Genomic DNA, 27,067 nt, shown 5'->3' on the forward strand with positions numbered 1-27,067 from the left:
TGGCTATTAATTATTCTTGACACATTTTATTCAGACACGTATATATATATATATAGGTACTTCTTGTCAAAATCCCACTTTCATAATTAATTTTCAACCAAAATACAAACAGATTTAAGCACGTCAGTATATTTTTATATGTATTGTAATTTCCAGAGTTTGGAGATTTCTGGTGGAATAGTTCGACTTTTCATTCTCTATCCAATCATTTAGAGAAAAAAAAAAAGAAATATAATAATAATAATATAATTGACATTAGCATATGGGGTTGCTGCCCTTTTGAGTTTCTTCTGCTAAAGCATGTAGATCATGCAAGTATGAGAAGGAGATTTTGACTTTGGTTTTTTGTTGATAGGGACTTGGTTTTGTTTGCTTTAGACATGAAAATGAAAGCCAAGACCTCCTTCTTCTTTGCAGAGGAGTGTGAATGTGAGAGACGGTGGCGTTTCAATATCACACTGTAGCAACTGCCAATCTTTTTTGACCTTTCCATTGTTTGGGACCATGTAAATAAATCTTGTTCAAGCTCTAAGCCCACACAAACACTGTGCTAGCTGCAGTTTCTACTGTAGATTATAAGGTTTTCTCTAAACATAGATGCTGTTGAGGTAGGTCTAAAACCATTAGCCATGGATATTCCTTTCTTTAATCCCAAAATAGAAAGAAAATAAAATTATATTCTTGGAATAAGATTTAACTTGGGGAATATATACATTAAATTAATAAAAAGGATAATGCTAGAATTTAAAAACATCACAAATACTAAAATTACTGTGAGTTCCACTTATTCAAGTATCTATATCTAGCCAACCAAAAAATGCCATGTGTGCTTATAGAAAAGATTCAATTGATGGTGAATTAAGTAAAAAATGGGATAAAAAGATTGAAGAATTGAAAGAGAAATAGGAGAAGCAAAAATGGATTAACCAAGCAAGTCCTAACAGCAGGAATTACGGATATCATGGACTGGCAAAGGGCCACAAGCTAACAAAAGGCATGTGCACAATTTGTGTATGGGACCATATTGATTCAGACGAAGATCCTAAACTGGACCCATTATCAATCTTTTCTATTAGTCACACTTCATAATCATTGTATCACAAGCCACCCATCAGCTTTCCCCCTAATTTAAGGGACACCCACTTTTATCTATTCACTCATTCTTAACTACCTCTTTAAGATATTTTAGGACACTCGATTAATTTAATTCTGGAGGGCCAAACACAGCATAGAAGTTTTACCCATTAACTATTGTAAGTAAGAAAATTCTTAGGACATGTAAGAGATCTAGCCTTGTTCCCAAACTGTAGGATCTAACTCAACAGAAGTAGAGTGTTTTAAGTTGTCTTTGAGACATTTTTACATCAATTAAAGTGGCACGACTGTTAATGAATAATAATAATAATAATAATAAAATATTCACCACCATTATTGGAAGTGAGGTGGTCCCAGAAACAGCTATCTTGGACGTACGAGGGTGGATTTTCTACCTTAAAATAGGAAACTCTTTTTGTCAGTAAAGCAAATTTCACATATTAGCCACACAAATCTCATCCTCTATCATTCATGTGTTTTTCTATTTTAACACAAACAACTTCATAATTGAGCCTTTGATGTCATACAAGTTTTACGTGCAAGTTAATACTTGTAAAAACAAAGAAAGAAAGAAAAAATTGCCTACTAGCATTAAAAAAACTATACATTTATGTCTTTTACCACTTCAATTTAATTCTCTAATTATTGATACAATAGTCTTATAAAATTATTCAAGATTTTTTTATTTTTTAAAATTAAAAAGAGTTAAACTTTTTAATTTCAAAATTAATTTAATTTTTAAAAATTTATATTTTAAATAGAGGATTAGTGAAAAAATCATCTACAGAGGCGGAGTGTGTGAATAAGAATTAATATGATATTAAAGTGCAAAAAAAGTCTCAATCTTGGACGCCTAGTAAGACCCAAGTCTCCATATTGGAGAAATGAACAACAAAAGGGTCAAAGGCTTTTTGATGGGTGGGTGATTAAAGCAAAATATACATTAACTAGAGTGGGACAGGAGGAGAAAAAAAAAAAAGAGAATTTGTTGAGTGCACTCATTTAATATTAGGAATCAATAATTCTTGACCAGAAAGAAAAAAAGATGTTGCACTTTTTTGAAGTGCTATCCAATTGCATATGCTTCACAGTCTACTTCTGTTAAATTTTGATGTATAGTAGCCAAGAGAAGGAAAAAGAGAGCTCTTCTTGCACTATTGATGTTACTAATAAAGAATCATGATCAAGGTGAATGTAAAAGGTTAAATTTTTGGTACAATTGACTTTAGCTGGAATTTGAAGTTCAGATTTTTAAATTTGGGAGGCAATTTCAATACCAATAAATGAAAAATTATAAATTAGAATGAATGATTGTTTGAAATATTTATGGTATGTAAAATGTATAAATTAGAATATTTTCATGTTGACGAATCTAATAGTAGTTAATAACAAATTTACTGATAGAATAAGTCTTGTTTAGTATAATAATAGAATTTTCACTTTATAATAATCATATAAATAAATATATATTGGAGTTAGGTGAAATTATGAATAAGCTTTTTAAAGTTTGCTTTTCTAAATGATTTGCCTCCTAAATGGAGTCAAAAAAGTGAGCATTGCAAGGTCCCCATAGATGATCTAGATCCCATTAAAGAATTTTTTGGGAATATAATCCATTATCCCATATAGATCCCACAAAAGCAAGGTTCCCATAGCTAATATTGAGCTTATGGTAAGATGGTTATTACCACAATTATACATGAATTGATGGCAGGCAGCTTCCCTTATCAATAATGTTTACCCTTAGTTGGTGTTTGTGTTTCCTTTGGTTCTCTCTCCTATGCACACAGCAAACACACTCAAAGCCAACTGGCAACTTTGATTGATTCACATAGAGATAAAATGGGAGGGGGGCGAAAGGATAGAGCAAAGGACAAAACTAGTCTAGGATTTGAATGGGATTCCTTTGTTTTTTTTCTTAGCTCTACTCTTCTTTCTCATCTACTTATATAGGTAGAGGAATATCGAGTGAGAATAAGGCAGCTTCTCTTGCATCCTCATTTTCTTTCTCTGTCTCTCTTTGCTGTGTTTGTAGATTGGAGATTTGGGAATGAATATGTCTCGTTGCAGTAGTAGTGGGTGTGAGTCTGGCTGGACTTTGTACTTGGATCAATCCTCTCTTTCCAAGAATCAGTATCAGGGTTTTGGTGGGTTTGTTGATGGAGGTTATGCAAGAGTTGATGATGATGAAGAAGAAGAGGATTTGTCCATGGTTTCAGATGCATCCTCTAGACCTCCACATTATTGTGAGGATGATGAAGATTGCTTTGATCAATTGGACAAGAAGAATAAAAGCAAAAAGAAGAGCAAAGAATATGATAGAAGCCAGCAGCATTCATATCTTGATGATACTGCTAGCTCTCCTGTGTTGGGCAAGGCAAGTTTAATTCTTGCAGGAATTGTATGATTTTCATATGCTGTATCTTATTGTTGTGGCTTATTGATGTTTGTACAGAAAGTGGGCAAGAATGAAGCTTCAATGAACCATGTCCTGGAATTTTCACAAGGTTTCTCAGCTACTCATTTCAAGGTACCTGTCAATTTGTAAACCTTCCTTTTTCTGTATGTATATATATATCAGAAGCTTCTTGTATTCAGGAAATTCAAATGCCATTTTCTTGTTGTTGCAGGGGAAATCTTCACTGAAGAAGCACTTTGGATTCTTTCAATCTTCTCTTCCAGGAAAATCAGCTTCAGAAGAACCAGGTTTGATTATTTGTTTATTCCTGAATCCTGATAGGCAATCCTTTGCCCTCTTTTTTTTTGGTTTTCATCTCTACAGAGACATAAAAGACCTGAGCACTTCCAGGCTCTAATTCTGTGTTGGTCGATATACTGGCAGGTGGCTTCCAAGGAAAAAACTGGAAATGACAAATACTAGTGGTTACCATCTTTTGTCTCTATCAATGCAGCTGCTGTGGAGAGAAATATGGAAGGGATAAAAAGTGAAAAAAAAGAAAGGCATTTGATCTTAAAGTGATTTTGTTCCCTTCTTTTTAAATTTGTTTTTTCTAATTTCTACTCCTTTTTATATGTTCCTGTCAATGCAGTGGGAAACAACCTGTGAACATAAGAAAATAAATTAATTTATGTCTTTAACTCTCTCTTATTTTTCTCCTTTTGCAACCAGTAATGTTCACATCAGGAAACTAGCAAGTCCTCTCTTCTTCAGCCTTTTTGCCACCCTTTTCCTTAGCATTTATTCCTTTAGAATCCATTTTATCAATATAAATAAAAAAATAAACAAACATCATACCGAATAAAAAGCAAAACCACAAAACATCTACCATGTGTTTGATTAAAGGCTCCAGCTGCTGCTAAAGTTAATTATGAAGAAAAGAGTATCCAGTAAATTCAGGTTAAAAGGGTAACAAACTTAAAAGACTGTGGTCCTCTGTAGAACAGAGTGTCTTGGCAATTGCCCCCACCCAACCATACACATGCACAGGGTGTCCAAGAGCTCAAGATAGGGCCATAACTGCTAACTAGCTAGAGTGACCCGCCCTTCTCCACTATTGCATTTGCCAGCCTAGCCAGCTTGAAAACAAGGTAGGGTGGGTAAATTTTGGTGATGTGTGGCTTTGTGGAGACGAGCCAGACAATTTTTCAGATGGAAGAAACCAAAAGGTAAGCCTCATTTTCCACCAAAAGGGACCAGAAGCAGCAGTTCATAAACCCCACCACCCCTTGTAGCTACCTACTGAGAATGTGATCCATACATAATATTGGTGCAATTATTGAATTTGTTTTGATGGGTTTCCTTCAAAATCTTTATTGAAGGGGTTCCCATCCTCAAAATTAGCACCCATATCTTGGAAAATGACTTAGATTTTAGGAACAAGACAAAATCCTCTCTCCACCCTCTTTCCCATCATCTCTTGTAGTTTTAACTTGATGATAGTAACTTGACAGCATAGGACGACATTAACTATTATAAGATCAAAATTGCCAACTCTGATCAAGATTATTAATTACATGAAAGGACTGAACAACTTGATGCTTATAGATAAGATTAAGAAATAAGAACTAACATAAGAATCTTTCACAGAAATTTAGGGCCTACACTTTCTGCTACCAATTATATCCTTAATTTGATACGAATAATGCCTAAACAGCTTGTTATTTATCCACTCATCACACTCTCACAAAAAAGCACCAATAATTGTTGTGAGTTGAAACTAACTTGTCTTCTTCTGAATTTTTAAGCCCTTCTAACAAGTTTGTCACTGTCTTTGGCACATTATCAACTGGATTATTACATGGATTACGATCTTATCAAGACCATAATACTACCGCTTAATATTCTAATTCATTTGAATTCGAGACCTTTTAACCGTGAAAACAACTGCAATTTGAGACCTGAGATTTTCTTCTGCTAGACTTCAATTGAAAATGCATCTGCAGCCTAATGGGTGTTTTTATTAACATTCAAATTTGAAAGCTGAGTACAAGAAATTATTAAATCAATATGATTGAACTTTATGTCACCTAACCATTTCAATTTTTTTTAATGAATTTGTGGCCTCAATGGACCACCAACTTGCATAAAATCATTGAGAGAGAGAGAGAGAGAGAAGGGAACAGACAAAAGAAAAAAGAAAAGGTGGAAACGAAGGTGATTATTTTGAGTTTTGACTTGAAAGAGGTACACATTTCATGGTGCACTGCACAAAGTCCCCTGAGATCATGAGAAGCAACTATTCCAGGTTTCGGTACCCACTTGCCATTTGCACATGAAGTACCCACATGTCATTCCTGGGTACCTCCAGGTCAACTCAATCTCTTTTTTTTTTTTTTTTTTTAATCCTTTTTTCCAAAGAAAAAAACGTTAACTATTAAGAAATAGAAGCAAAATAATAAAAATAAGAAGGAACTATCGTCCACAGGAGATATGAACATTTACCGAAAGTTTGAAACTCATCAACAAGTGAGGAAGTTGCATTGCCAGATTTTTTTCCTTGAAGTTTAAACTAAAGAAGTCTTTGAGGTTTTCGCGTATTAATTAATAATTACAAGGAACAGGGCATTATATAAATAAGTGAATTTTTCATATAAGAATTAAATAAAATTAATTTATATAATTTAAATTTATAATAAATCATATTCTAATAAAAATAGATTACGAAAAAAATATGTATTTCTGATCAGGTCAAGAGAGGTATTCATTAGCTATATACTTTTTTATGATCAAGTTAATGGCATGATCCGTTGTCTTTTTTTATTTTTTATTTTTTATTGATTTCTCTCTATTTTAATCAAATTTTTATTATAAAAATAAAAATTTTTTGTTCGTGTCTCATAAATAAAATATAAGTTTGATGAGATGGTTGGTTGCATTCGTGGTTTTAGTACAATAAAATGAAGATAATAAAGTAAATATAAAATAATTGTAGACTTTTTTCAATGAAGTGTTAAAAAAAAAAAAACTCTACAAAGGACTAATTTATTGGTGATGATAATTTCTTTTATATAATATTTTAATTTTTTATTAGAAATAAAATTTCTAGAAATCACATACTTAAATGATCGAAACGTGATGTAATGAACATTGGAAAATTATTTGTTGATCTGATATACATATATTTTCACTTGCAATTATATCCGACTTTTTTTAAGAAAAAAAAAATTTAAAATGGAAGCTTTTAGTAATATCTACATTATTTTTTTGCATAGTAAAACTGCTGTTAAGTGAATTGTTTAAAGTTTTTAGTCTAATGATGAAATAAAATGTAAATAAAGTGAATTAAAATGAAAATAAATATTTATTTTATTTGTTAGTGAAAAAATAAATGTTTATAAAAATAAAATAAAATAAAATAATATTAGAATTTTGGTAAGTATTAACTGTTTTGATAGTAGTTAATTAAATGTTGTAAAAATAATTTCTCATAACTTGCTATTTCAACCTCGAAATAGGAATACTTGTGTTTGAAAATACTGATTTCAGGAATGTTCCCACGAGTAAGTGAGGGACAAGGCCCGAAGAAGAAGGCCCGGTCCAATAGGGAAACAAAATCAGCTTCAGCTTCAAGCTAAAGCCACCAACGTCTATGGGCTCAGGCTAGATTGATTCCGGAAAATTTTGTTAAATTAAAACCTAAGGCCCAGTGTCCCTTCTCTTGAGCTCAACGTTTCTCTTTCCGAAACTGAAACACCCACATAGTTAGATCTAACGAAAACCAATACCAGTGTCGCTGCAAAACCAAATGGAAAAACGCTACTGTTAAGATCGTAAATTCAGTTTTTTCACAACACTTTACCATTTCTTAATTGCTGCAATGGAAGACGCCTACGCCAGATCCGTTGCCGAGGTAATTGTCTTCCCTCGCTGCATTTACTTGCGGAATTCGATCAATTTCGACTTTTAAGTGCTCGAGTTGTTGAGAAGCTACTTAACGTGATTAATGCTTTTGCTTTTTTTTTTTCTTGGGCAGGTTTTGGATTTCTTTAGTGTGGACCCTAATAAGGGGCTTAGTGATTCTCAGGTATGAATAATTTTGTTTTGTTTTTTAGAAGCTGAGCTGCTTTTATGGTATGATATAACAAGTGGAGTTGGCTTGAGTGATTTGGGCATTTGGTTTCGAGCTTAACTTACGAGTCGTTGCTTGCAGGTAGTTCTTAATGCGAAAATTCATGGTAAAAATGGTATGATATTGTCTTTCCTGAACATCTGTTGTTATTTACTTGAGCTTTCATTTTTTTAGATTATAGGCTAGGATTATCTTCCTTGTCTAGAGTGCATAGGAAAACAAAAAAGCTAATACACATATGATTTATATTCATTTTACTTCTGCTTAAGCTGATCACGTGGTTTAATGTAGTATTGTAATTGTATTAACACCTGTTTTTCTGCGTGCCATGCCCATAATATTCATATTGGGTTCAGGCCCTTCTGTGCTTGTGAGGGCTTTAGATTAGAATTATGTGCTATGCTGTAGGCATTTATTTAAAATTGAGGCTGTCGCTTCCTGGATTTTTAATTGTGGAGGTAAGGTCACTGCTGTAATGCAGGCACACATGCACATATCAAGTCATCATTTCCAAGAGATTAATGCTGGCTGTTGAGAGCTCTCAATGATGGTTAACTGATGTCCTTATATGCTGACTTCTTCCTATGTCTGCTTTAGTTCTTTATCTTTCATTTATGTTTTAATTTTTCTTTTTACATCGCAAATAATGAGTTTCTTGTATATTCTGTTGTTTTCAAGCTGTGATTACTTTGGATCTTTAATTCTTCTTGTGCACTTAATGTCAAATTCGGAAGTACTTCATTTTGATGTCATCTCGACCTTATACCGATTGCTTTTGTTACTGTTAATCAATAATTTCTTATGCATATCTTAACTTCTTCCTTTTCACCCTCATGTCTGTTTATCCTTCGGCACTATGCTTAACTCTTGGTCCGCAGTGCTGCCTGAAGAGAAAAGTAAGTACATGGCATATGCCTCTCATCCCTTTCTCTCCCTCTGTCTCTTTCTCAAGCACATTGAATCATGCCTTTATGTTATGCCATATCATATATTAAGCTAACATATTGTGTTTTACCCTGGTTACTTAGCTACTTCCCATTGCTTTCATTTTTTCTTTTGTGCTAACTTTTGCGTTGAGTATTATTTATTGCAATAATTTCTAAAATCTTATGATTTTCATTCTTACTCAATGCAGGGACTCCCTTCTGGAAATTGGTCCTGAAACAGTTTGATGATTTGCTCGTTAAGATATTAATTGCTGCTGCCATTGTTTCTTTCATTTTGGCTCTGATTAATGGAGAGACTGGAATAACAGCATTTTTGGAGCCTTTTGTAAGATATGATATCTTTTCTACTCGACTATGCTGATTCTCATTATTGTTTTGTGAATAAGCAAGGACAATATTTTATAAGTTCTTTCAAATTAATTTTCTTTTTAGGTCTCTAGATGCTTAAATGTATGGATGTCCTGTATTAGGAGTAGTGATACAGTGTAACTACCTATGTGTAGGTATTTTATCATTAGTGAGACTTTTCTTATGCTATTATTGACAGTTGAGAATTAATAAAGTTGATAATCAGTTTTTCAACAGAATTTGTTTCTCACCCTTGTTCTGCATTACACCATTGGTTCTACATTAGTTAGATAGGTGCATTGACCCAATAACTGAGCGCTGTTCCAGCTTAAAATGGGCAGGCAGTTGGTCATGGGCTTAAAATTGACACTTCTTCTTTTGATTTTTTTTCCCTTAAATGTTATGAGTGTGTTTTAATATGAGAGAGGGTCAAATGAGATGGTTTGGTCATGTCCATCATCAGGCATCAAATGCCGTAATATGGAAGTGGGATAAGTTAGAAGGGAAAGGGAAGACCTAAGATAACATAGGGGGAAGTGGTATCAAAGGATTTTCAAGTTTTGGATATTGATGTGGACTTGGTGTCTTAATAGAGCTAAATGGGGAACAATGATACACACAGCTGACCTCAACTAATTTGGTATTGAGGCTTTCTTGTTGCTATGGTATATTTTTTTCCCCTTTAAGGTTGTTATGGCATATGGATGTGCTATAATGTGTTAGTGATAGGACAAATGATTTGATGCGATATTAATATGCATTTTGGAGTTTCTATCTACCTCTTGTATTTTTCTGTTTTCTGGGCACGCATAATAATTTCCATGTAGAAGTGTCTTTGTTGCTTAGATCTCCATTTCTGCAGGCTTGGCATATGCTCAATGATTTTAATAGTTAATATCTCTTTTAGGCTGATTACATGACCTGTGCAGGTTATCCTATTGATTTTAGCTGCTAATGCTGCAGTAGGGGTAATTACAGAAACCAATGCTGAGAGGGCTCTTGAAGTAAGTTATGGACTTCTAATAGCTTACCTAAACACTTGCAAAAATATTTTTAACATTAATGAATTACATCTTGCTTTTCTTGCGTGGTAGAAGATAAGAAATGCATATGTAGGTTCTGGAATGCTGATGGTTTTAGCTTGCACATTATTTCATTGTGACTATTGTTTCTTGTAGGAACTGCGTGCCTACCAAGCTGATATTGCAACTGTGCTTCGAAATGGTAAAGCCAAAGTATATATTCCAGATGATCGTGAACTGTGAAGCTAATTTTTCGTGATGAATTCCTTTTCTGTTGGTGTGAACTTTTTTGTCAGTAGTATGAAATATTAACTTCCAGTAGAGATATTCTTAAAGCTGTTTTGAGGGTGCCAGGGTGGATATGATTTCTCTAGGGTTTAAGTTCAAGTCATCTGCTAAGAAAGAGTGAAATAAATGCAGGTTTAGTAATTGCTATCCATCTATTTTGTTGCAGTGTCATGTGATAGCTCTGTGAAAATTTCTCCTCTCCTTTTTCTGGTTGATTTTCTTTCTAAGATGAAGAAAGAAAAACAAAGTAATAGTTGCCCTGTGGTTGAGTTCTTTAGTTTTAGGCTTCTATTCTTGACTTGGTTGCCTTCTTCACCCAAAATGCAAAACGCTTGTGAAATTTTACTTTTCTGTATATTTTATTTAAATGGCCAAGGAAAAATTTTTCAGGACATTCCCATTGTAGTTCCTTCTACTGAAAATGAGAAAAAGAAACACTAGATTTCTGCATCTGGGCTTGTAGTTCACAGAAGCCAGTATATTAGTTGTACTATAATATATTTAGCTACTATTTCAGAGATAATATAACAAACTCCTAAAAGTATTGTATTATTTATTTATTGCTCTCATTCCACCTGAAACTTTTGATTACAGGTTGCTTTTCCATACTTCCAGCAACAGATCTTGTTCCAGGTGATATTGTGGAAGTCAGTGGTAAGTCAATAATGTTTCTAGATTTTTATAATTGGTTGAAAGATTATTATCATAAAACATCATCTTAGAGAATTTGACTTTAGATTTTGTGGCCTAAAATAGTGGGAAGCAAGGTTCCAGCTGACATGAGAATGATTGAGATGCTGAGTGATCAGTTACGTGTTGATCAAGCGATCCTTACTGGTACATCTGCATTTTATTATGGATATTACAATTTAACTTATTCAATATGAATAATATTTTCTAGCTGAATTGTTGTAGAATAGAGGCAAAGCAACTGCAAGCTTTCTAAATTAACTCATGTGGGTTTTTGTTTTCAAAATTTTAGTTGAATATGCATGTGAATGTGGCCTTCCTTTTACTATAAGTTTGGATGGGAGAAAGGGAAATAAGGACAGGAAAATAAAAGAAGGTAATAATTAGAGAAGGAGATAATTCTTTATAGGTTTGTTTGGATATTGGGAGGAAAATATTGGAAGGGAAGTTATTTTTTAAATAGTAACATTACAATTTTACACTAAATATTCAAAAGAGTGTAATCAATATTGAGATATTTTTGTAATTTAAATACCATTCCACCCACTTAGCCTCCAATTTGGAGAGAATGAAAATGGATTATAAAATTGATTTCCCCTCCTCCTATTTTCCTCTTATCCAAACAAAAATTGAATGGAAAATAAAATTATTTTCCTCCCAAATATTTCTTTACTCCTTATTTTCCTCCTATCTAAACATCGTGTTCAAGAATTTGAGTTGCAAGCTTTCTTTTACATGTTACTTAGTTCGTGGAGATTTTTTATTACCATATTCTGTACTCTACTCAGTTTAGCCTCATTCCCAACCTAGTTGGGGTGTTGGGGTCAATTGTGCAAATTCATTCCCTTCATTTCGTTTGGTTTTGAGCTACAATGTTAGAAAGATAGTTATTGTAGAAGGTTCCTACATTCAAATTTGGGATCCTAATTATGCTTGATTAAGGGATTTTATTTTTTACTTCTATTGTAGATATTCCTAATTAGATATGTTGTAAATGTTCCTGAATTAAGTTGTTTTTTGTGTATAAATACTCAAACTTTGTAAAGATCTGATCAATACAATTAAAATAGAATAAAAAATTCCTTTCAAAATTCTTCATAGTATCAGAGTCTAATAGCCTCACGGCATGAAGATTCAAGGTCTATGAAAATTCCTGGCTCCTGGCAGGTTGGGCTGGCAATTACGAGCTAGATCTACAAAAATATTCAAGACCTGTCGCCTAAGATCTGAAGCCCAAGGATAAAGGCTCGACGAGGAAGACCCAAACATATTAAAGACTAAGGCCCAATACCTGAAGTCCAAGAATGGAGGCTCAACGAGGAAGACGTAGTTCAAAATATTGAAAGCCCTATGGTTTTTGAGGTTTAATAAGAGTACAAACCCAGACAATTATAAGAAGAGAGACCTGAGCCTCTGAGACTCAAAGAACATAGTTCAGGATGACAAAAAATGAAGGCAAGTCACAACTGGGTCAGGCCCATTGGACTTGAGGGGAGTGTTAGAGAAGTGGGAAATACAACGTTAGTAGAAAAAGAAATGAGGAGTATATAAGTTAAGTGGAGCCCAATCCAAAACGCCTAAGGGTATTTTGGAGAAGGTCACCACAACAAACTCAATTAAGTCCCATTTCAAGGCTCAGGGCCCTTACCACATGCAGACTTGGACCGGATCTGTCAAAAATATCAACAGTTTGTTTGGTATTACTTCTACTTGGACATGAGCAAAAAAAATCTATTGATATATTTGCTGCCAGATTCACAGAAATATGGTTCTGTAAGTTTTTTTTATCTTTCCTAAAAAAAAAAGTTTTTTTGGGAAACAAGTTATAATTTATAATGTTCACTCACGTTAATTGTATTGATATTAATAAGGACAAAAATAATTTATTTACCATGTTTCTTGGATTGGGTTTAAGAAAAGGTTAAACTCACATGGCCTCTTATTTTGACATTTCAATTTGTAAATATTAAAATTATCCTTTTTAAATTGCATAAATATTTTAGTTCAGTAATTCTAGAAAATTGTAGCTCATATAGACTCCAGTTTTCAATACATATTTCTTTAGTTGGGAAAGGTCAGTTTCAAAGTGTAATGACTTGAACTAAATTTCTTGAGACATGGCCACCTCAGGAGAAAAATTTGAAGGAATACGTGGTAATGGAACAATATTGTATTAGTTTCAGTATTACTGTATGAAATATTAATAAAGAAAACAAGAGCTGAGGGAGGGGGAACATGGAAATACATCAGTTTCTATATATGCATAGATTGTTGGAAAAAGTAAACAGAACCAAGGAGGGGGAACTGAACAAATGTTTTTCATTGTAATTTGAAAGGGCAAAAGAAAACCAGAAACAGAGGCAAAGGAAGGGAGGAGAAGAAATCAGAAAAGAGTTGAAATGGGATAGAATGAGAGAGATTTGAGGTGCATGGATGCCAGAAATGGAAGGATTGACAGCTGGCAACTCCAGTTGTGGTGGTTTGGTTAGATTTTGTGACTTTTTTGGCGATAGTGACCGCATTTGCAACATGTTGACACTGGATTCTGGCATAATGAAGTTGTGATTATTGTTTTCAACATTATTGGCAAGGGATTTAGATGACAGAGTCTAGGGAGCTGTTTTTTTCTCATGCCTTGCACCTCAGAACATTTATGTGTTTGAGACAACAAAGCATGTGCCTCTATGATGTTGCAGAACTCATCCATGTTGATAAGCTGGCCCTAGGCCTGCTATGCCTTAAATAATATTCCATTCACTGATGACTCTGATGTGGAATTGACCATGCATCTTGCACTCCTCTAGTCATTTGTGTCTGGACTGTGTCATGCTCATACACTTCACATGGTTGGCCATACACTACATGGTTACTCTTATATGGACTGACTCATACTTTTTATTCCCTAGCATTTCTTGTATGGAGTGGGTTGTACACCCTGTATTCATCTTGTAACCCTACATATTGTACTCTCGTGGAGACTCTTTTCTGGTGTAAACAGAACATCCATCTTAAATGGCAGTAGTATGTATTTCGTGCAGATGAAGGCTCAAAGAAATGCTGCCGCATCTATCTGTGTTTTTCTTTGCACATGAAACTGTTTTTAGTGATATTTATTTCTGACTTTTTTGAATTTGGGTTTTGGGGATTCTCGTTGATGATTGGCATAAGCAGGTGCATGATCTGTTTGGGTACCAAACTAAATGATGCTGTTTGGTGATAATGATAGGTGAGAGCTGTTCTGTGGAAAAGGAACTCGAGCCCACAACTGCAATAAATGCTGTATACCAAGACAAGACGAATATTCTATTTTCGGTAATAATTGTATTCTCTTATTGCATTTCTGAACTAGCTTCAATCAACCTTACATAACGAATCAAATTGTTTGCCCTCCAAGACATTTGTTTTGTATGCCATCTAGCATGTTGGTTTGTGAGATGAGAAGAGTATGATTACTACTATGAAGTAAGTCTGGACATTAAACATGTAAAAAATTGGACTCCTTTGTCACAAGGAAGAGACTAATAACTAAAATTAAAATGCTCTGAAGGTGTTGTGAAACCAGTTGAGTGGGGTGGAACTATATGTTTAGTTGAGTGGGTGGTTTAAATGCATTCAACTTTAATGGAGAGGAAGGAAGAGCTTGTTTGTAACAACTTTGTGGATGTTTGAGTAAATTAATTTCAAAGATAGAAGCCATATTGTAAATGCTATAATATTTTACAGCACATCACAATAAACAAGGTTTTCCATGTATTTTGACTACCAGGGTACTGTAGTGGTTGCTGGTCGAGCAAGAGCTGTTGTTGTTGGAGTTGGTGCCAACACTGCAATGGGCAGCATACGTGATTCTATGCTGCAAACAGATGATGTAAGGGTTTTTAGTTCTTTAATTTTTTATTACATGTTCAGTCTGCAAAGCGTACACATTACTCTTTTTTTTTCAATTTAATTTATACCCTTACCTTTTATATCCAATTTTCATCCATTAAACTTGCTTCAAATGTTAATATAATTCCCTGAAGCATTTTAAGGGACTTTGGTATTGGCAAATTGTTACCATACATACTTGTCAGATTTTACTCCAGATTTTACCATACATACGTGTAAACCGTATCTGAATGTTTGTAATAACAGCTTTCTTACATATTTGTTTGTACCACTTTTGCAGGAAGCAACACCATTGAAGAAGAAGTTGGATGAATTTGGTACTTTTTTGGCTAAGGTTATTGCTAAGCGTCTATCATCCCACTCATTTTGTGTGCTTCTTCTGGGACAAGCTTACGAATAGCTCCTTATTATACTCTTTAATAGTGTCTGATTCCTGTTGCCTCTAAGATTGTCAAAATTATGCACTCTATCCTGTTGAACATATGAGGAGCTTTCCTTCCTTGCTAGTATAAAGTTAAACTGGTTGCATCTCTTAAATCTAAGTTACTATAAAAATGTATTTTAATGTTTCTTTGAATTTAGGTTATTGCAGGTATTTGTGTACTGGTGTGGATTGTAAACATAGGTCACTTTCGTGATCCTTCCCATGGTGGGTTCTTGCGAGGTGCAATCCACTATTTCAAGGTATTGTGTTCTGGAGATGAGATCCTTTCTATTACATTCATTTGGAATATAAGCTGTTAGTGGCTTTGAATTATTTTCACTAATTGTATTCTTTCTTGAGGTCCTTTGTTACACAATGCAAAGCTTATCTAATTCCGCATTTGTATGTCATCTAGCAGAAAATAAGTAAAGCAAAGCTCACAAGGTTTGGTGATCTTTCATATGGTAGCGATTTTTTTAAAGCTTAGAATACTACCTAGTTCTTTCACTTTTTGTAAAGCCTTTTCGGACTTACCTGTGGTGTTAAAGTATATAACCTACACTCTATTTGTTGATATAATTATTTAGCATCATATTGTTTTAGGTTTTTCATGCAGAAGTTATTGGAACCCTGGCTGACTAATGCTAAGCTCTCCTGGGTCCATTTTCCTTTTTTGTCCGCGGTCATGTTTCAGTGCCTAATTATTATTCCAATCTTCTGTCCACCCCAGCACAAACTTCTATCTTCTAATTGCTACTGCTTCTGCTGCTGATGATATCATTATTATCAGTACTACCATTGTTGTTAGTGTTATTAACTTTGAATTACTTTGTTGTGCCTACCTAGATTGCAGTTGCTCTTGCAGTTGCAGCAATTCCTGAAGGGCTTCCTGCTGTTGTTACAACGTGAGCGCCCAAAAATTTTCATTAAATTCTAGATGTTAAAGTTCTTTCCAAGGACATTGACATTGCTCCTGTGCCTAATATGTTATGAGGTGCCCAAAACAGTTCTAACCTAAATAAGTTGAGAGATTGAATTGGAACTTCAAAGATGTAGACTGGATGTCAGTTACAAAGGAGCATCATTTTTCCATGTTTCTATGGTGATTTATTAAGTAGCTTAATTTATGCACTTGAACATGGAAATGGCTACATGATATTAAAGTACAAAAATGCAAAATTCCTCATAATATATTATCTTTTTATTAAAATTTCATTTTAATGGCTAGTTCCTTCAGGTTGTTTTTGTCAGCATCATCTCAAATTGTAATCTTGGTTCCTAAATGTTTGCTTCCTGTATATTTTTATCTATTCTAGGTGTTTGGCCCTTGGAACAAAGCGCATGGCTCGTTTGAATGCCATTGTACGTTCTTTGCCATCAGTAGAGACTCTAGGCTGCACAACAGTGATTTGCAGTGACAAGACTGGAACATTGACAACTAATATGATGTCTGTCTCAAAGGTGACCATCTGGTGATAAATTTCATGTTTTGGTCATACATTCTTAAGTTAATCTTCCACATGGGCAATGCTCATATAGATTTAGTTGTATTTTCATTCTTGGGTTGATAATGATGTCTAAACAAGTCAAAATTATGTTGTTGAGCATTAACTTTATTCGTTGCATTATCCGTGACTGGAAATTTCAAAAACTTCTGTCAGTTATGTGGTAGATTGAGGAAATATTCCTTTTTGGCCACCATACTTGTCTTTTTGCTGTCTTATGAAGATATCCATTTACTTCTTAAAAAGTTGCACTCATTATTTTAACATATAAATATCAAAGACAAAAGTATAAGAGAATTCTGATGTATTTGACACTTGATGAAAGGAGAATTGACATCATTGATCATGCTGTTTTGTCAGTGTCACTACTTACTGCATTTAATTAAAGCATCTTTGCCAGCAGCTCTATTTTTGGCATTTGATTTTTCTTTTATGATATAATTTGTCTGCTACTTTCTTCGCAGATATGTGTTGTAAATTCTCTTCATCATCGTCCTATGATTGCTGAATACAATGTCAGTGGGACAACATATGCTCCAGAAGGCATAATTTTTGACAGCAGTGGGATACGGGTATTTGACTTGTTAGATTGTGGGGTTGAGCATATTTAGTTCATGGTGTGTTGTTTAAGTTAGTTTCTTGGCCTTATGAACAACTCAATCATTTAATCCATAAAGTCTCAAAAATCCAATTAAAAACATGACCATGAGGGAAAAAAATAGTACTTGGACCATCAGTAACAATACCACCACTGTAAGCAGTCCATATAATGGTAGCAATTATAAACATTACCAATTACAAACTTGAAAGATTGCACCCTTGGTCTATTTACCACCTCCAAAACCTAAAATGCAGTGGCAGTCACGTACCATATGCTGTCATGATGCAATGTCTTTCAAAAAAACAAGAACAACCCTTGAAAGCTTACTCTTCCAGAGAATGACCGGATGTAGGCTACTGTTAATAATTCCTTCAGTGACTGCATTCTAACTTTGCGATAATATTTTTTTTTTTTTGGCAGCTTGATTTTCCAGCTCAGTTACCTTGTCTGCTTCACGTGGCAATGTGTTCAGCTCTTTGCAATGAGTCTGTCTTACAGTATAATCCAGATAAAGGAAATTACGAAAAGATTGGGGAATCAACTGAAGTAGCATTGCGCGTTCTGGCTGAGAAGGTTGCTTTGTATGACTTGGCCTTATAAAGCCATATACTAATCAGCATATGATCTTTATCTTCTTCATTCTCCCTCTCTCTCTCCTATCCTCTTCCTCCCCCCTTTCACCCAACCCACTTCTTTCTTTTGGCAAATGTAATTTAGTGTGTGAACATGCTTGTCTGCCTCTTTCCAGGTTGGGATCCCTGGTTTTGACTCTATGCCTTCTGCACTGCATATGCTGAGCAAGCATGAACGTGCCTCTTACTGCAACCACTACTGGGAAAACCAATTCAAAAAGGTTTGCTTTCAGAAGTTGGATTCTCTTTCTTTTGGCCTTTGTGGTGCAATATGTTCCTCTCCATAGGCATAACCCAAGTCCTAATTGTGACCCAGAGGATTTTTGGAGAGGATTTACTTGCAACTGCTATAATAGTAACTTTATGTTCAGTGGAGTAAGTGAACATAAATTTTTTTTGTTATAACTAATCATTTTGATGCTCTATAGGTTTCCGTATTGGAATTCTCTCGTGATCGGAAAATGATGAGTGTCTTATGTAGTCGGAAGCAGACTGAGATTATGTTTTCAAAAGGTGCTCCAGAGAGTATCCTCTATAGATGTTCCAACATCCTTTGTAATGATGATGGTTACACTGTTCCTCTGTCTGCTGCTATCAGAGATGAGATAGAATCGAAATTCCACAGGTTAGAATTGCAGTAGACTTAATGTCTCCCATGTTATAGTTGTAGAGAATGTTACCTCTACCTTTTTCTTTCTTTATTAATTCTTGAGGTGGTCTGGTAAATTTTTGTTGTGCAAAAGAAGATGCTTCACTTCTGGAGATTCAATTTGTGATATGTAGCCCCATTTTCTTTCATTTGCTTATGTTTTCAAATTCTGAATGGTTCACAGAGACAATAGTTAGTGGTTACCTGTAGCCGAGAGGGGGGAGGGAGCCAGGGTCTTGAGACTTGAGAGAGGCTGCCGAGCAGCCAGATAAACTTCATGTCTTGGACATGAGGTGGGCAGAGTTCATTTAATATTGGATCAGGGATCCTGGGTCAGTGATGGGGGTATCGATCAGGCTAGGCCTATTTGTGAGATGGCTGGTTCAAGAACTCATTTGGGTGGTGGTCTCTTCTCAGGATTGTGTAGATTATATTTGAAGGGAATTGATACCATTTCCCAGCATTGCTTTCCATGTACGTCATGTCCTATTCACCTGTTACTGCTATTAGATCTTTGTATCTGCAAATGCCCTATATCTGTCTTCCTGCAGCTTCTCTAGATATTAATCATCCTCCAATGCTTTAGACCTAAAGTTGCTTCCACCAAGGTGGTTTTATTATGCAATGTTTGAAATTTTTGTCCCATTTAGTTGGTCGAATTTTATATATATATATATTAGGTGACTTTTAACTACTAGTGAAACTGCTTCTAGGCCTAATTTCTGCACTCTCTCAAACTGCATATTTTGGTGGTTTTACTTGAAATATGAAATTGTTCTTTTCATCAGAAACACCCTTGTTTATTGTCAGTTTTGCAGGGAAAGAAACATTAAGATGTCTGGCTTTAGCCATGAAACAGATGCCCGTGGGCCGACAGAGCCTTTCCTTTGACGATGAGAAGGACCTTACATTTATTGGGTTGGTATGCTTTCTGTTCAAAATGGAATGCTCAACTCTAGCAGTATCTTAATTGCAGTTTGTTCATATTCATATTATGCATTTATATCTTACTTGCAGTTTGGTCTCTTCTAAACTGTCTTTTATGCACACTTGAGTGCGAATCTGACCGTCAGTTTGATCCTTAATGTTTGTATTTAGTGTTTGAAGGTTTCCTCCTGCTCATTCCGCTGCTGACATGGGGTTTGGTTTTTCGTTTTTTTTACATCAATCAAAGGTTGGAATGCTTGATCCACCAAGAGAGGAAGTGAGAAATGCTATGCTTTCATGCATGACTGCTGGTATACGAGTTATAGTTGTTACTGGGGACAACAAGGTAAATTAATTTGGTGATGTGCATTTTATGTTTCTATTTTGGGTTATCTTTTAACCTTCTTTATAGTTGTCTTTTAACATGAGTCACTGCTTCAGTCAACAGCTGAATCGCTTTGTAGAAAGATTGGTGCTTTTGATCACTTGGAAGATTTTGTGGGACGTTCATATACTGCTTCAGAATTTGACGAACTCCCTTCATTGCAGCAAACACTGGCTTTGCAACGTATGGCACTATTTACCAGGTAGGGCAATATATGCTAATATCCCTTTCTGCACAGTTCCAGCATTGCTTAGATTAGTTATGCCATCTCCTTAACTCATGCTTTAACTTATGTTTCTCATCTAAATTCAAGTTGTTCTTTTGCTGGATTTTACAAATTCATTTAGTTGACATCAACATCTTTTGTTAATTTCTTAGGGTTGAACCTGCTCATAAAAGGATGCTAGTGGAGGCCTTACAAAATCAAAATGAAGTGGTATTTCTTGTGTTTTTATCTCAGAATGTTTGCTTTCATGAATGCTAGCAAAAAGATTCTACATTATTATTAGAGGAATCCATTTGTTTTTTTCTCCCATGTTGTCTTTTGAAATGGAAGCTAGTAAAGTATGAATTTAAAGTAAAAAGTAATATTTATGTAGGATTAAAAAAATTGTTTTGAAAAAATTTGATCATTAACCTGACAAGTGGGGTCTACATAAAAGAAGGATGTGTAAAACATTAAAATTTGTACATTATGGGTTTCAGGAAATTTAATATATGAGGGCTTATTTGGTTTACAGAGTATTGTCATTTTTAGAATTTGTACGAGCACAAAACACAAGGATTATTTTGATTAAAAGGGCTGAGTTCCTTAACCTTTAGAGATTGGAAGGTTCTTTCTACGGAGCCTTCACCATTCTGTTACAATAGGTAACAAAGGGAAAGGCAGGAAAACCAACAAAGCCCCACTGGTATATTCTTCAACAGCTGATTTCACCCTACAGTGCCCGTGGACTTGATATTAGACCAGAAGTCTAACAGAGGGCTAGTTGTCAAATGATTTTTGTGTATTGGTTTGATCCAGGAAATTCACATATCACCTAATAAGGTGATCTAAAGTTGAATCATTAGACTTTGTAGTATTTTTTGTGTTTACATGTGTATGTTTTTATTATGAGACAATAGTATCTTCTCCATTTGTTACTTTATCTTTTTGTATCTGTATTATTATTGTTCCTTGTCAAACATATTGACGCTCATAATGTGAAATTGTTAGGTGGCAATGACTGGTGATGGTGTTAATGATGCACCAGCCCTAAAGAAAGCAGATATAGGAATTGCCATGGGGTCTGGAACAGCAGTTGCAAAGGTATTGATAATTGGGCCTCTTCAGGAGCACTGGAACCGATGTTCATTATGTAGCATGCTTACAGATTTTTAGGTTGTTTAATGATTGTAAATCATGTTTTTATTAATTGTTGATTATTTCCTTTACTTTAATTTGACATGCACAAAAAAGTACGATTATGAAGTTACATCACTCATGCTTGTAGATATCCAGATATATGACTCGTAGATCATTAGAGTTGAGTTTACTCTGATTGTTGTTTGAGACAAAGAGTTCATTTAGGAGATAAAGAGTCCTGGTTCTACAGCACTTGTGCTAGCATGGAGCTTCCTTATTTTGCAAAGTATACTGTACTCTCTTTCTACTTCTTGGTTTTGTATCACTGTATTGTTCATATGTTCATACTTCATCTTCATCATAACATTTAATTTGTCTTTTTCCCATCCGTTCCTGATTTAAAAAACAAGCTCTATGCTAGTATAAGTGCTCTAGCATATGTCAACTTCATATCTTCTTAAGTATGTAGAAAATCTTATATTCTCAATACACTATAGAGGAGGAAAATTGTTCACCTAGCTCACTGTTTATCCATTATATTGACTGGTTGTCTAATTTCACTTTAATTGTGTAATGCTCCTACATTTAATTAATAATGTATATTCCATTCATGTTCTAATGATCTGTATCCTTGCATCTCCAGAGTGCTTCTGATATGGTTTTGGCCGATGATAATTTTGCTTCTATAGTTGCGGTACGGTTATCTCTCCACAATTATTAACTGTTGTTTCACTCTCTCTCTCTCTTTCTCTCTTCTCTTGTCATTTCTCAGTGTGTTTTGGATATTGTTTCAAAAAATGCATTATGTTTGCTCACTTATACAAAGGGGAGATCTGCATCTGCTTATTATTAGAGTTATGCCTTTTTTTTTGGTTTTCAATAGACAAAGTTACCATCTGGCCATTGGATTGAATAACCTACCCATGTAGTTCATGTGCATCACTTGTTGAGTCTATAAGGTTGGAACAGCACTCCTTCGATCATAGCAACATATTTGATTTCAAGAGTGTTTTAGATGGAAGATTGTTCTATATTATGAACCTGATCTTATATTTTCCTGGGAAAACATGATAACATGATAATACAATTGATTTAGCAAAAGTGAAGGTGATGAGAGAGTTCAACTGGAGGTGTATTCTATGCAGGCAGTTGCAGAGGGAAGGGCTATATACAATAACACGAAGCAATTCATCAGATATATGATCTCTTCAAATATCGGTGAAGTTGTTTGTATTTTTGTTGCAGCTGTACTTGGAATACCTGATACCTTGGCTCCTGTGAGTTCATAACTATTTCATGAAGTAAATTAAAATAGCTTATTATATAATATCTGTCTTTATTATTACGAGTACAAAAGCCCTGTATGTTTTGAAATTTGAATAAACTTTTTGCCTTTTATATTACGCCCATTCCTGTCTTCCTGGTGTTGATGGGAAACATTACGAATTCTTCAAAAAAGTGATCCTTCTGTAAATTACCTGTGTTAATTTCTTTGAAACCTAAAATTCAAGTAGTTCAAATACAGGGTTTCACAATTTCTTACTACGTGCAGGTCCAGTTGCTCTGGGTTAATTTGGTTACTGATGGATTGCCTGCCACTGCTATTGGTTTTAACAAGCAAGATTCTGATGTGATGAAGTCTAAACCTCGCAAGGTATTGCTCTAATGCTTTGAAGAGTATTATTTGTCTTCTTTTTGCAAAGAGTTTCCAACAATCCTGCCTTCTGCACAGCAACCCCTAAACAAGTAAATAACGTTAGATGGATAGCAGGAGACAGATTTAAGGTTGGACTTAATTTGTGTAATGATATGTTGCCTGAAAAATTTTCTTGTATTAAGATAGTCATGTGCATGAAGTTGAAGGAGCTAGAAACTTTATGATGATGAAATGTGCTGATGCAATTTATACATTGCCTTCTTAACACATAGCTAGCCACTCTTTCTCTCATCCGCCTATTTAAATTGTGGTCATGGCTGTAGGTAATAGAAACTAGTATGTAATCTATAATGTAATGATAATGGCCTACTGCTACACAAATCTTTTAGAAAAGTTTGGGATCTTCATGAAATAAATTGATATTTAAGAAGTGAAGCTAAGTGCTAAGATACGCCACTAAATGATGAGCATGAATGCATAAGATAAAGACTAAATCCATCATTCTTAGGCATCATTGGTATTAATTATTTTAGAACTAAAACAACTTTGTAGATAGTAAAGAACTAATCTTACTACCACCAAATAAATCTTCAGTAATCAATGATCTTAATTTAAGAAGTGAAGGATTGTAAAAGATGAAAATCTTGAGATGGAAATTTGAGAAAAAAAGGGGAAAGAGGAACCCTGGAAACTAGAAAGACAAGTTTTCCCCTCTGATCCAAAGTAAAGAGCACCTCATGAGTAACAGCTGATCTGCATATTTTCTTCAGCTGTTATTTCACGTATATAACAGTAATGGAAGCCTTCGAAACCTTTTTTTGATAGCTGCTACATAATTATGAAGTGTTGGAATTGATGTGGCTTCCATGTTCCAACTTGAGATGGAGTGTTGTAGAATGAGATGTAAATACCTGTATATCCTACATTGGTTAGCATAATTTTAAAGATTTATTCTTTTCTTTAGGTATTTGAGTTGTATATATAAGTGTATTTATTATGAGTGAATAAAATAAAAAATTTCTATTCCAAATTAGTTAAACTCATGCTTTCACCAACACCAGGCACCAGCCATTTCTCTTAAAAACCTATCTTAGTAGTCAATTGATTGTCTAGACAAAAGCTGCAATGTTTCTCCCTTTTCCTAGTGATATCCATCCCTGGACTAATCTATGGCTTGTTGCTTCCATCATCCTGACTATGATGATACTAGTCAATTGCTTAACTTAGCTCATCGGTACTGGAGTCGTCTTCAGGACTGATAGATTTTGAGTTTGAACTCCGATTGGAGCCGATTATATTACAAAAGGAAGACTACTGTATTGAATTCTTTCTACAATAAATTATTGCAAGCTTTTGTATCTGTTTTACTGTGGATGACATTTATATCAATTTGATTTACAGGTGAATGAAGCAGTCGTTAGTGGGTGGTTGTTTTTTCGTTATTTGGTAATTGGAGGTAATAATGCATGCTTCACATTGGCTACTGTGCGGATCATTTCTAGTGATTTTTTTTTTTTTTTCCTAATTCCCAAGGTTTGACATAATATCTGGTTGATGCAGCTTATGTTGGCCTTGCAACGGTTGCAGGTTTTGTGTGGTGGTTTGTATATTGTGATAGTGGTCCCAAACTACCATACAGCGAATTGGTGAGATTTAATTTTAAATGGCATTAATGAGTCTTTTGTGATGAGAGAATATGGGCAAAAGTCCTAACTGTGATAAAAAAGGGTTCTTACGTGGGAATAACGGCATAACCTAACTCTTATCTGACTTCAGCCCTCATTGGAGGATATTTAAACAATTATTATTGTCCCTTAAGGCATTCCAGTAGTAGGACTCAAATAACTAGATATTTTTTATAGGATGGTTCATTCACTTTTTGATTTTTGGTTGAATTAAAATATTTTGGTTGTGAGAGCATAGGACCTTGGTTTTTGTGTTATTCGTCGAGGCTTGGCTAATTAACATCAGTAGTTCATCTTCTAAATTCATGTTGCTGTCAAACTGGAACTTGGATTCCCTCTGTATTGTTTTCTGTTTTGTTTTTTGAGCCCTTTTCCTGCCCCGTAATTTATTTTCCTAATAGATTGCAATGGTGGAGATACTCGGTTTTCATTTAGTATGAAGGCACTGAGCTTTGCCTTTTAGTATTAGCCTGAAATTACATTCCACTTGTGCTGTTATCCATGTCCATGTCGTCCCATTTTCAGAGTTTGTAATCCTTCATTTATTGCAGATGAATTTTGACTCTTGCTCTACAAGGGAGCCTACTTACCCATGCAGCATATTTGAGGATAAACATCCGTCAACAGTCGCCATGACTGTGCTTGTCGTTGTTGAGATGTTTAATGCTTTGAACAATCTCAGTGAAAATCAATCACTTTTGTGAGTGCCATCTTTGATTGAGAATTCCTGCATATTTAATGCCTTTTCAGATGCCATTAAATTTGTGTTTGACTTTCAATGGATTTTTGTCCCATTTCTTAGTGTTATCCCTCCCTGGAGTAATTTATGGCTTGTTGCGTCCATCATCCTGACTATGCTGTTTCACATACTAATTCTGTATGTGCATCCACTCTCTGTTCTGTTCTCTGTAAGTTGTTTTCCTTTTTCCTTTTTCCTTTTTCTTTCATCTTGTTTACTATTTCTCTTGAGAAATACTTTACCCACTGTCATGAGGCACTTGTTGAAAGATGAAATATATTGTTGCAGGTAACACCATTGTCTTGGGCTGAGTGGACTGTTGTTCTATATCTTTCATTCCCTGTATGAAGTGAATCTTCACCCTCGCAGCTTACTAAATTGTCAATTAATTTGGATATTATCATTCATGATTCAGTTATTTTATTTGGTGCAATATCTTTTTTCAAGAAGACTTTAGTTGTAAATATTTTTACCTTAGTAGCCTTGCTCCACTCAAGTGGTTTCCAGTTCTTGCTAATCTAGTAAAAGCAATGATTATTGGTTCATGTTCAGATGGTGCCCTTCCCATTAATATTCGTTTGGTTTTTCTAATCTTTCAAAGCTTCCCCACTTCACTTGGCTTCTTAGATTGAAGTAGACATGAGTTGGGCTAGATTTCAATTGTGATTTTCTCTATACATTGTGATTTTCTCTATACATTGCATTCTCATGGCAATCCCAACTTCTGATTTTTTTGTTTCTTTCTGGATAACATGAAGTGCCTTGTATAATGCTTTACACTTTCCTGAATGCTCTGCTGGTGAGAGTTAGCAGCTTCTTTCCTTCCCCTTCCCTTGTTAGTTGTTAGGCACAAAGTGACAGCTAAAAGTTATGTAAATTTGTTCTTTTTCTACTCTTGTGTTTCTAATATTTTGTTTTTTTTTTTTTTTTGTAGGTTATAATTATTGATGAAATCCTGAAGTTCTTCTCAAGAAATTTGAATGGTAATGTTCTTTGTACTGACCTTCCTTGACATTTTCTGAGAAAGCCAAGTCCCATTTTCTGTTTGCTGGGCAAATCTAATATTGGGACGTATGCCATGTAATGAAAAGGTCATTCTGGTTCAGAAATGTGTATGTGTTGTTTAGGGAGACATACAAGCCAAGCATTCCATGATACATAAATGCATGAATATGATCTTAATTCACGCACATTTGAAATCTGGAAATTAAGAAAGTCTGCAAAATATATGGCGAATACAATGATTATTTACTGCCTGTTTGCTTCTCTATAGGCATGAGGTTGAGATTCAGATTCAGAAGGCCTGATTTACTTCCAAAGAGGGAATTGCGAGACAAGTAAGCAGGAAGTCTCATGTGATTAAATTTTTGCCGGACACTCAATACTTAGAAAAGACAAAAGATAATACATCAATGGAAGCACAAACATCGGAGGTATGCTCTCTCTTTGCCTTTGTTCATCTGCGAAGATGGAAATTATCTGTGGTACCCTGCACAAATTCTGATCTCACTTGAGCTAATTACCGACCTGATTATAGGCGCCCTTTAATGTTGTATGAGAAAGGCAAGAGTCCTGGTTATACTGGAACTTTGCTATTATTCTTTTTCTATATGGACCTCGAAAATACACGTATTATTTATTTTCATATTTATATTGTACAAACTCAAAAGAGTGGTATCATTTTTCTGGTTAATTTTTTCTGATCCTTCT

General features: G+C 34.7%; 2 protein-coding genes across 9 annotated transcripts; both read left to right on the plus strand.

The window, feature by feature from the left end:
• Positions 1 to 2,753: 2,753 nt before the first annotated feature.
• On the plus strand, positions 2,754 to 4,194 carry LOC110606361 (protein SOB FIVE-LIKE 5). The gene is made up of 4 exons (XM_021745133.2): positions 2,754 to 3,472; positions 3,551 to 3,625; positions 3,726 to 3,801; positions 3,938 to 4,194. Exons 1-4 carry the CDS (start codon positions 3,146 to 3,148, stop codon positions 3,964 to 3,966), a joined length of 507 nt encoding a protein of 168 aa, XP_021600825.1. The 5' UTR covers positions 2,754 to 3,145; the 3' UTR covers positions 3,967 to 4,194.
• Positions 4,195 to 7,214: 3,020 nt separating this feature from the next.
• LOC110607028 (calcium-transporting ATPase 3, endoplasmic reticulum-type) lies at positions 7,215 to 27,050 on the plus strand. 8 transcript variants are annotated; one of them, XM_021746069.2, is made up of 34 exons: positions 7,217 to 7,406; positions 7,530 to 7,580; positions 7,707 to 7,740; positions 8,504 to 8,521; positions 8,761 to 8,897; positions 9,850 to 9,924; positions 10,099 to 10,144; positions 10,825 to 10,884; positions 10,987 to 11,067; positions 14,147 to 14,232; positions 14,687 to 14,788; positions 15,089 to 15,142; positions 15,391 to 15,492; positions 16,079 to 16,137; positions 16,549 to 16,693; positions 17,202 to 17,309; positions 17,759 to 17,911; positions 18,087 to 18,191; positions 18,399 to 18,595; positions 19,430 to 19,541; positions 19,794 to 19,892; positions 19,988 to 20,133; positions 20,310 to 20,367; positions 21,148 to 21,240; positions 21,920 to 21,970; positions 22,422 to 22,553; positions 22,829 to 22,930; positions 24,335 to 24,389; positions 24,494 to 24,579; positions 25,170 to 25,318; positions 25,421 to 25,526; positions 25,646 to 25,699; positions 26,292 to 26,340; positions 26,631 to 27,050. In XM_021746069.2, the coding sequence occupies exons 1-34, from the start codon at positions 7,374 to 7,376 to the stop codon at positions 26,696 to 26,698; spliced, it is 3,006 nt and encodes a 1,001-aa protein (XP_021601761.1). In that variant the 5' UTR covers positions 7,217 to 7,373; the 3' UTR covers positions 26,699 to 27,050. The 8 variants fall into 8 exon arrangements, with proteins under 8 accessions (XP_043809492.1, XP_043809489.1, XP_043809490.1 ...); XM_021746072.2 differs by having other exon boundaries at positions 15,089 to 15,125; positions 15,401 to 15,492; XM_043953554.1 differs by lacking the exon at positions 25,646 to 25,699 and having other exon boundaries at positions 7,216 to 7,406.
• The last annotated feature ends 17 nt before the right edge of the window (positions 27,051 to 27,067 follow it).

The sequence above is a fragment of the Manihot esculenta genome, chromosome 18 (genome assembly GCF_001659605.2).
Source record: "Manihot esculenta cultivar AM560-2 chromosome 18, M.esculenta_v8, whole genome shotgun sequence".
Taxonomy (NCBI): domain Eukaryota; kingdom Viridiplantae; phylum Streptophyta; class Magnoliopsida; order Malpighiales; family Euphorbiaceae; genus Manihot; species Manihot esculenta.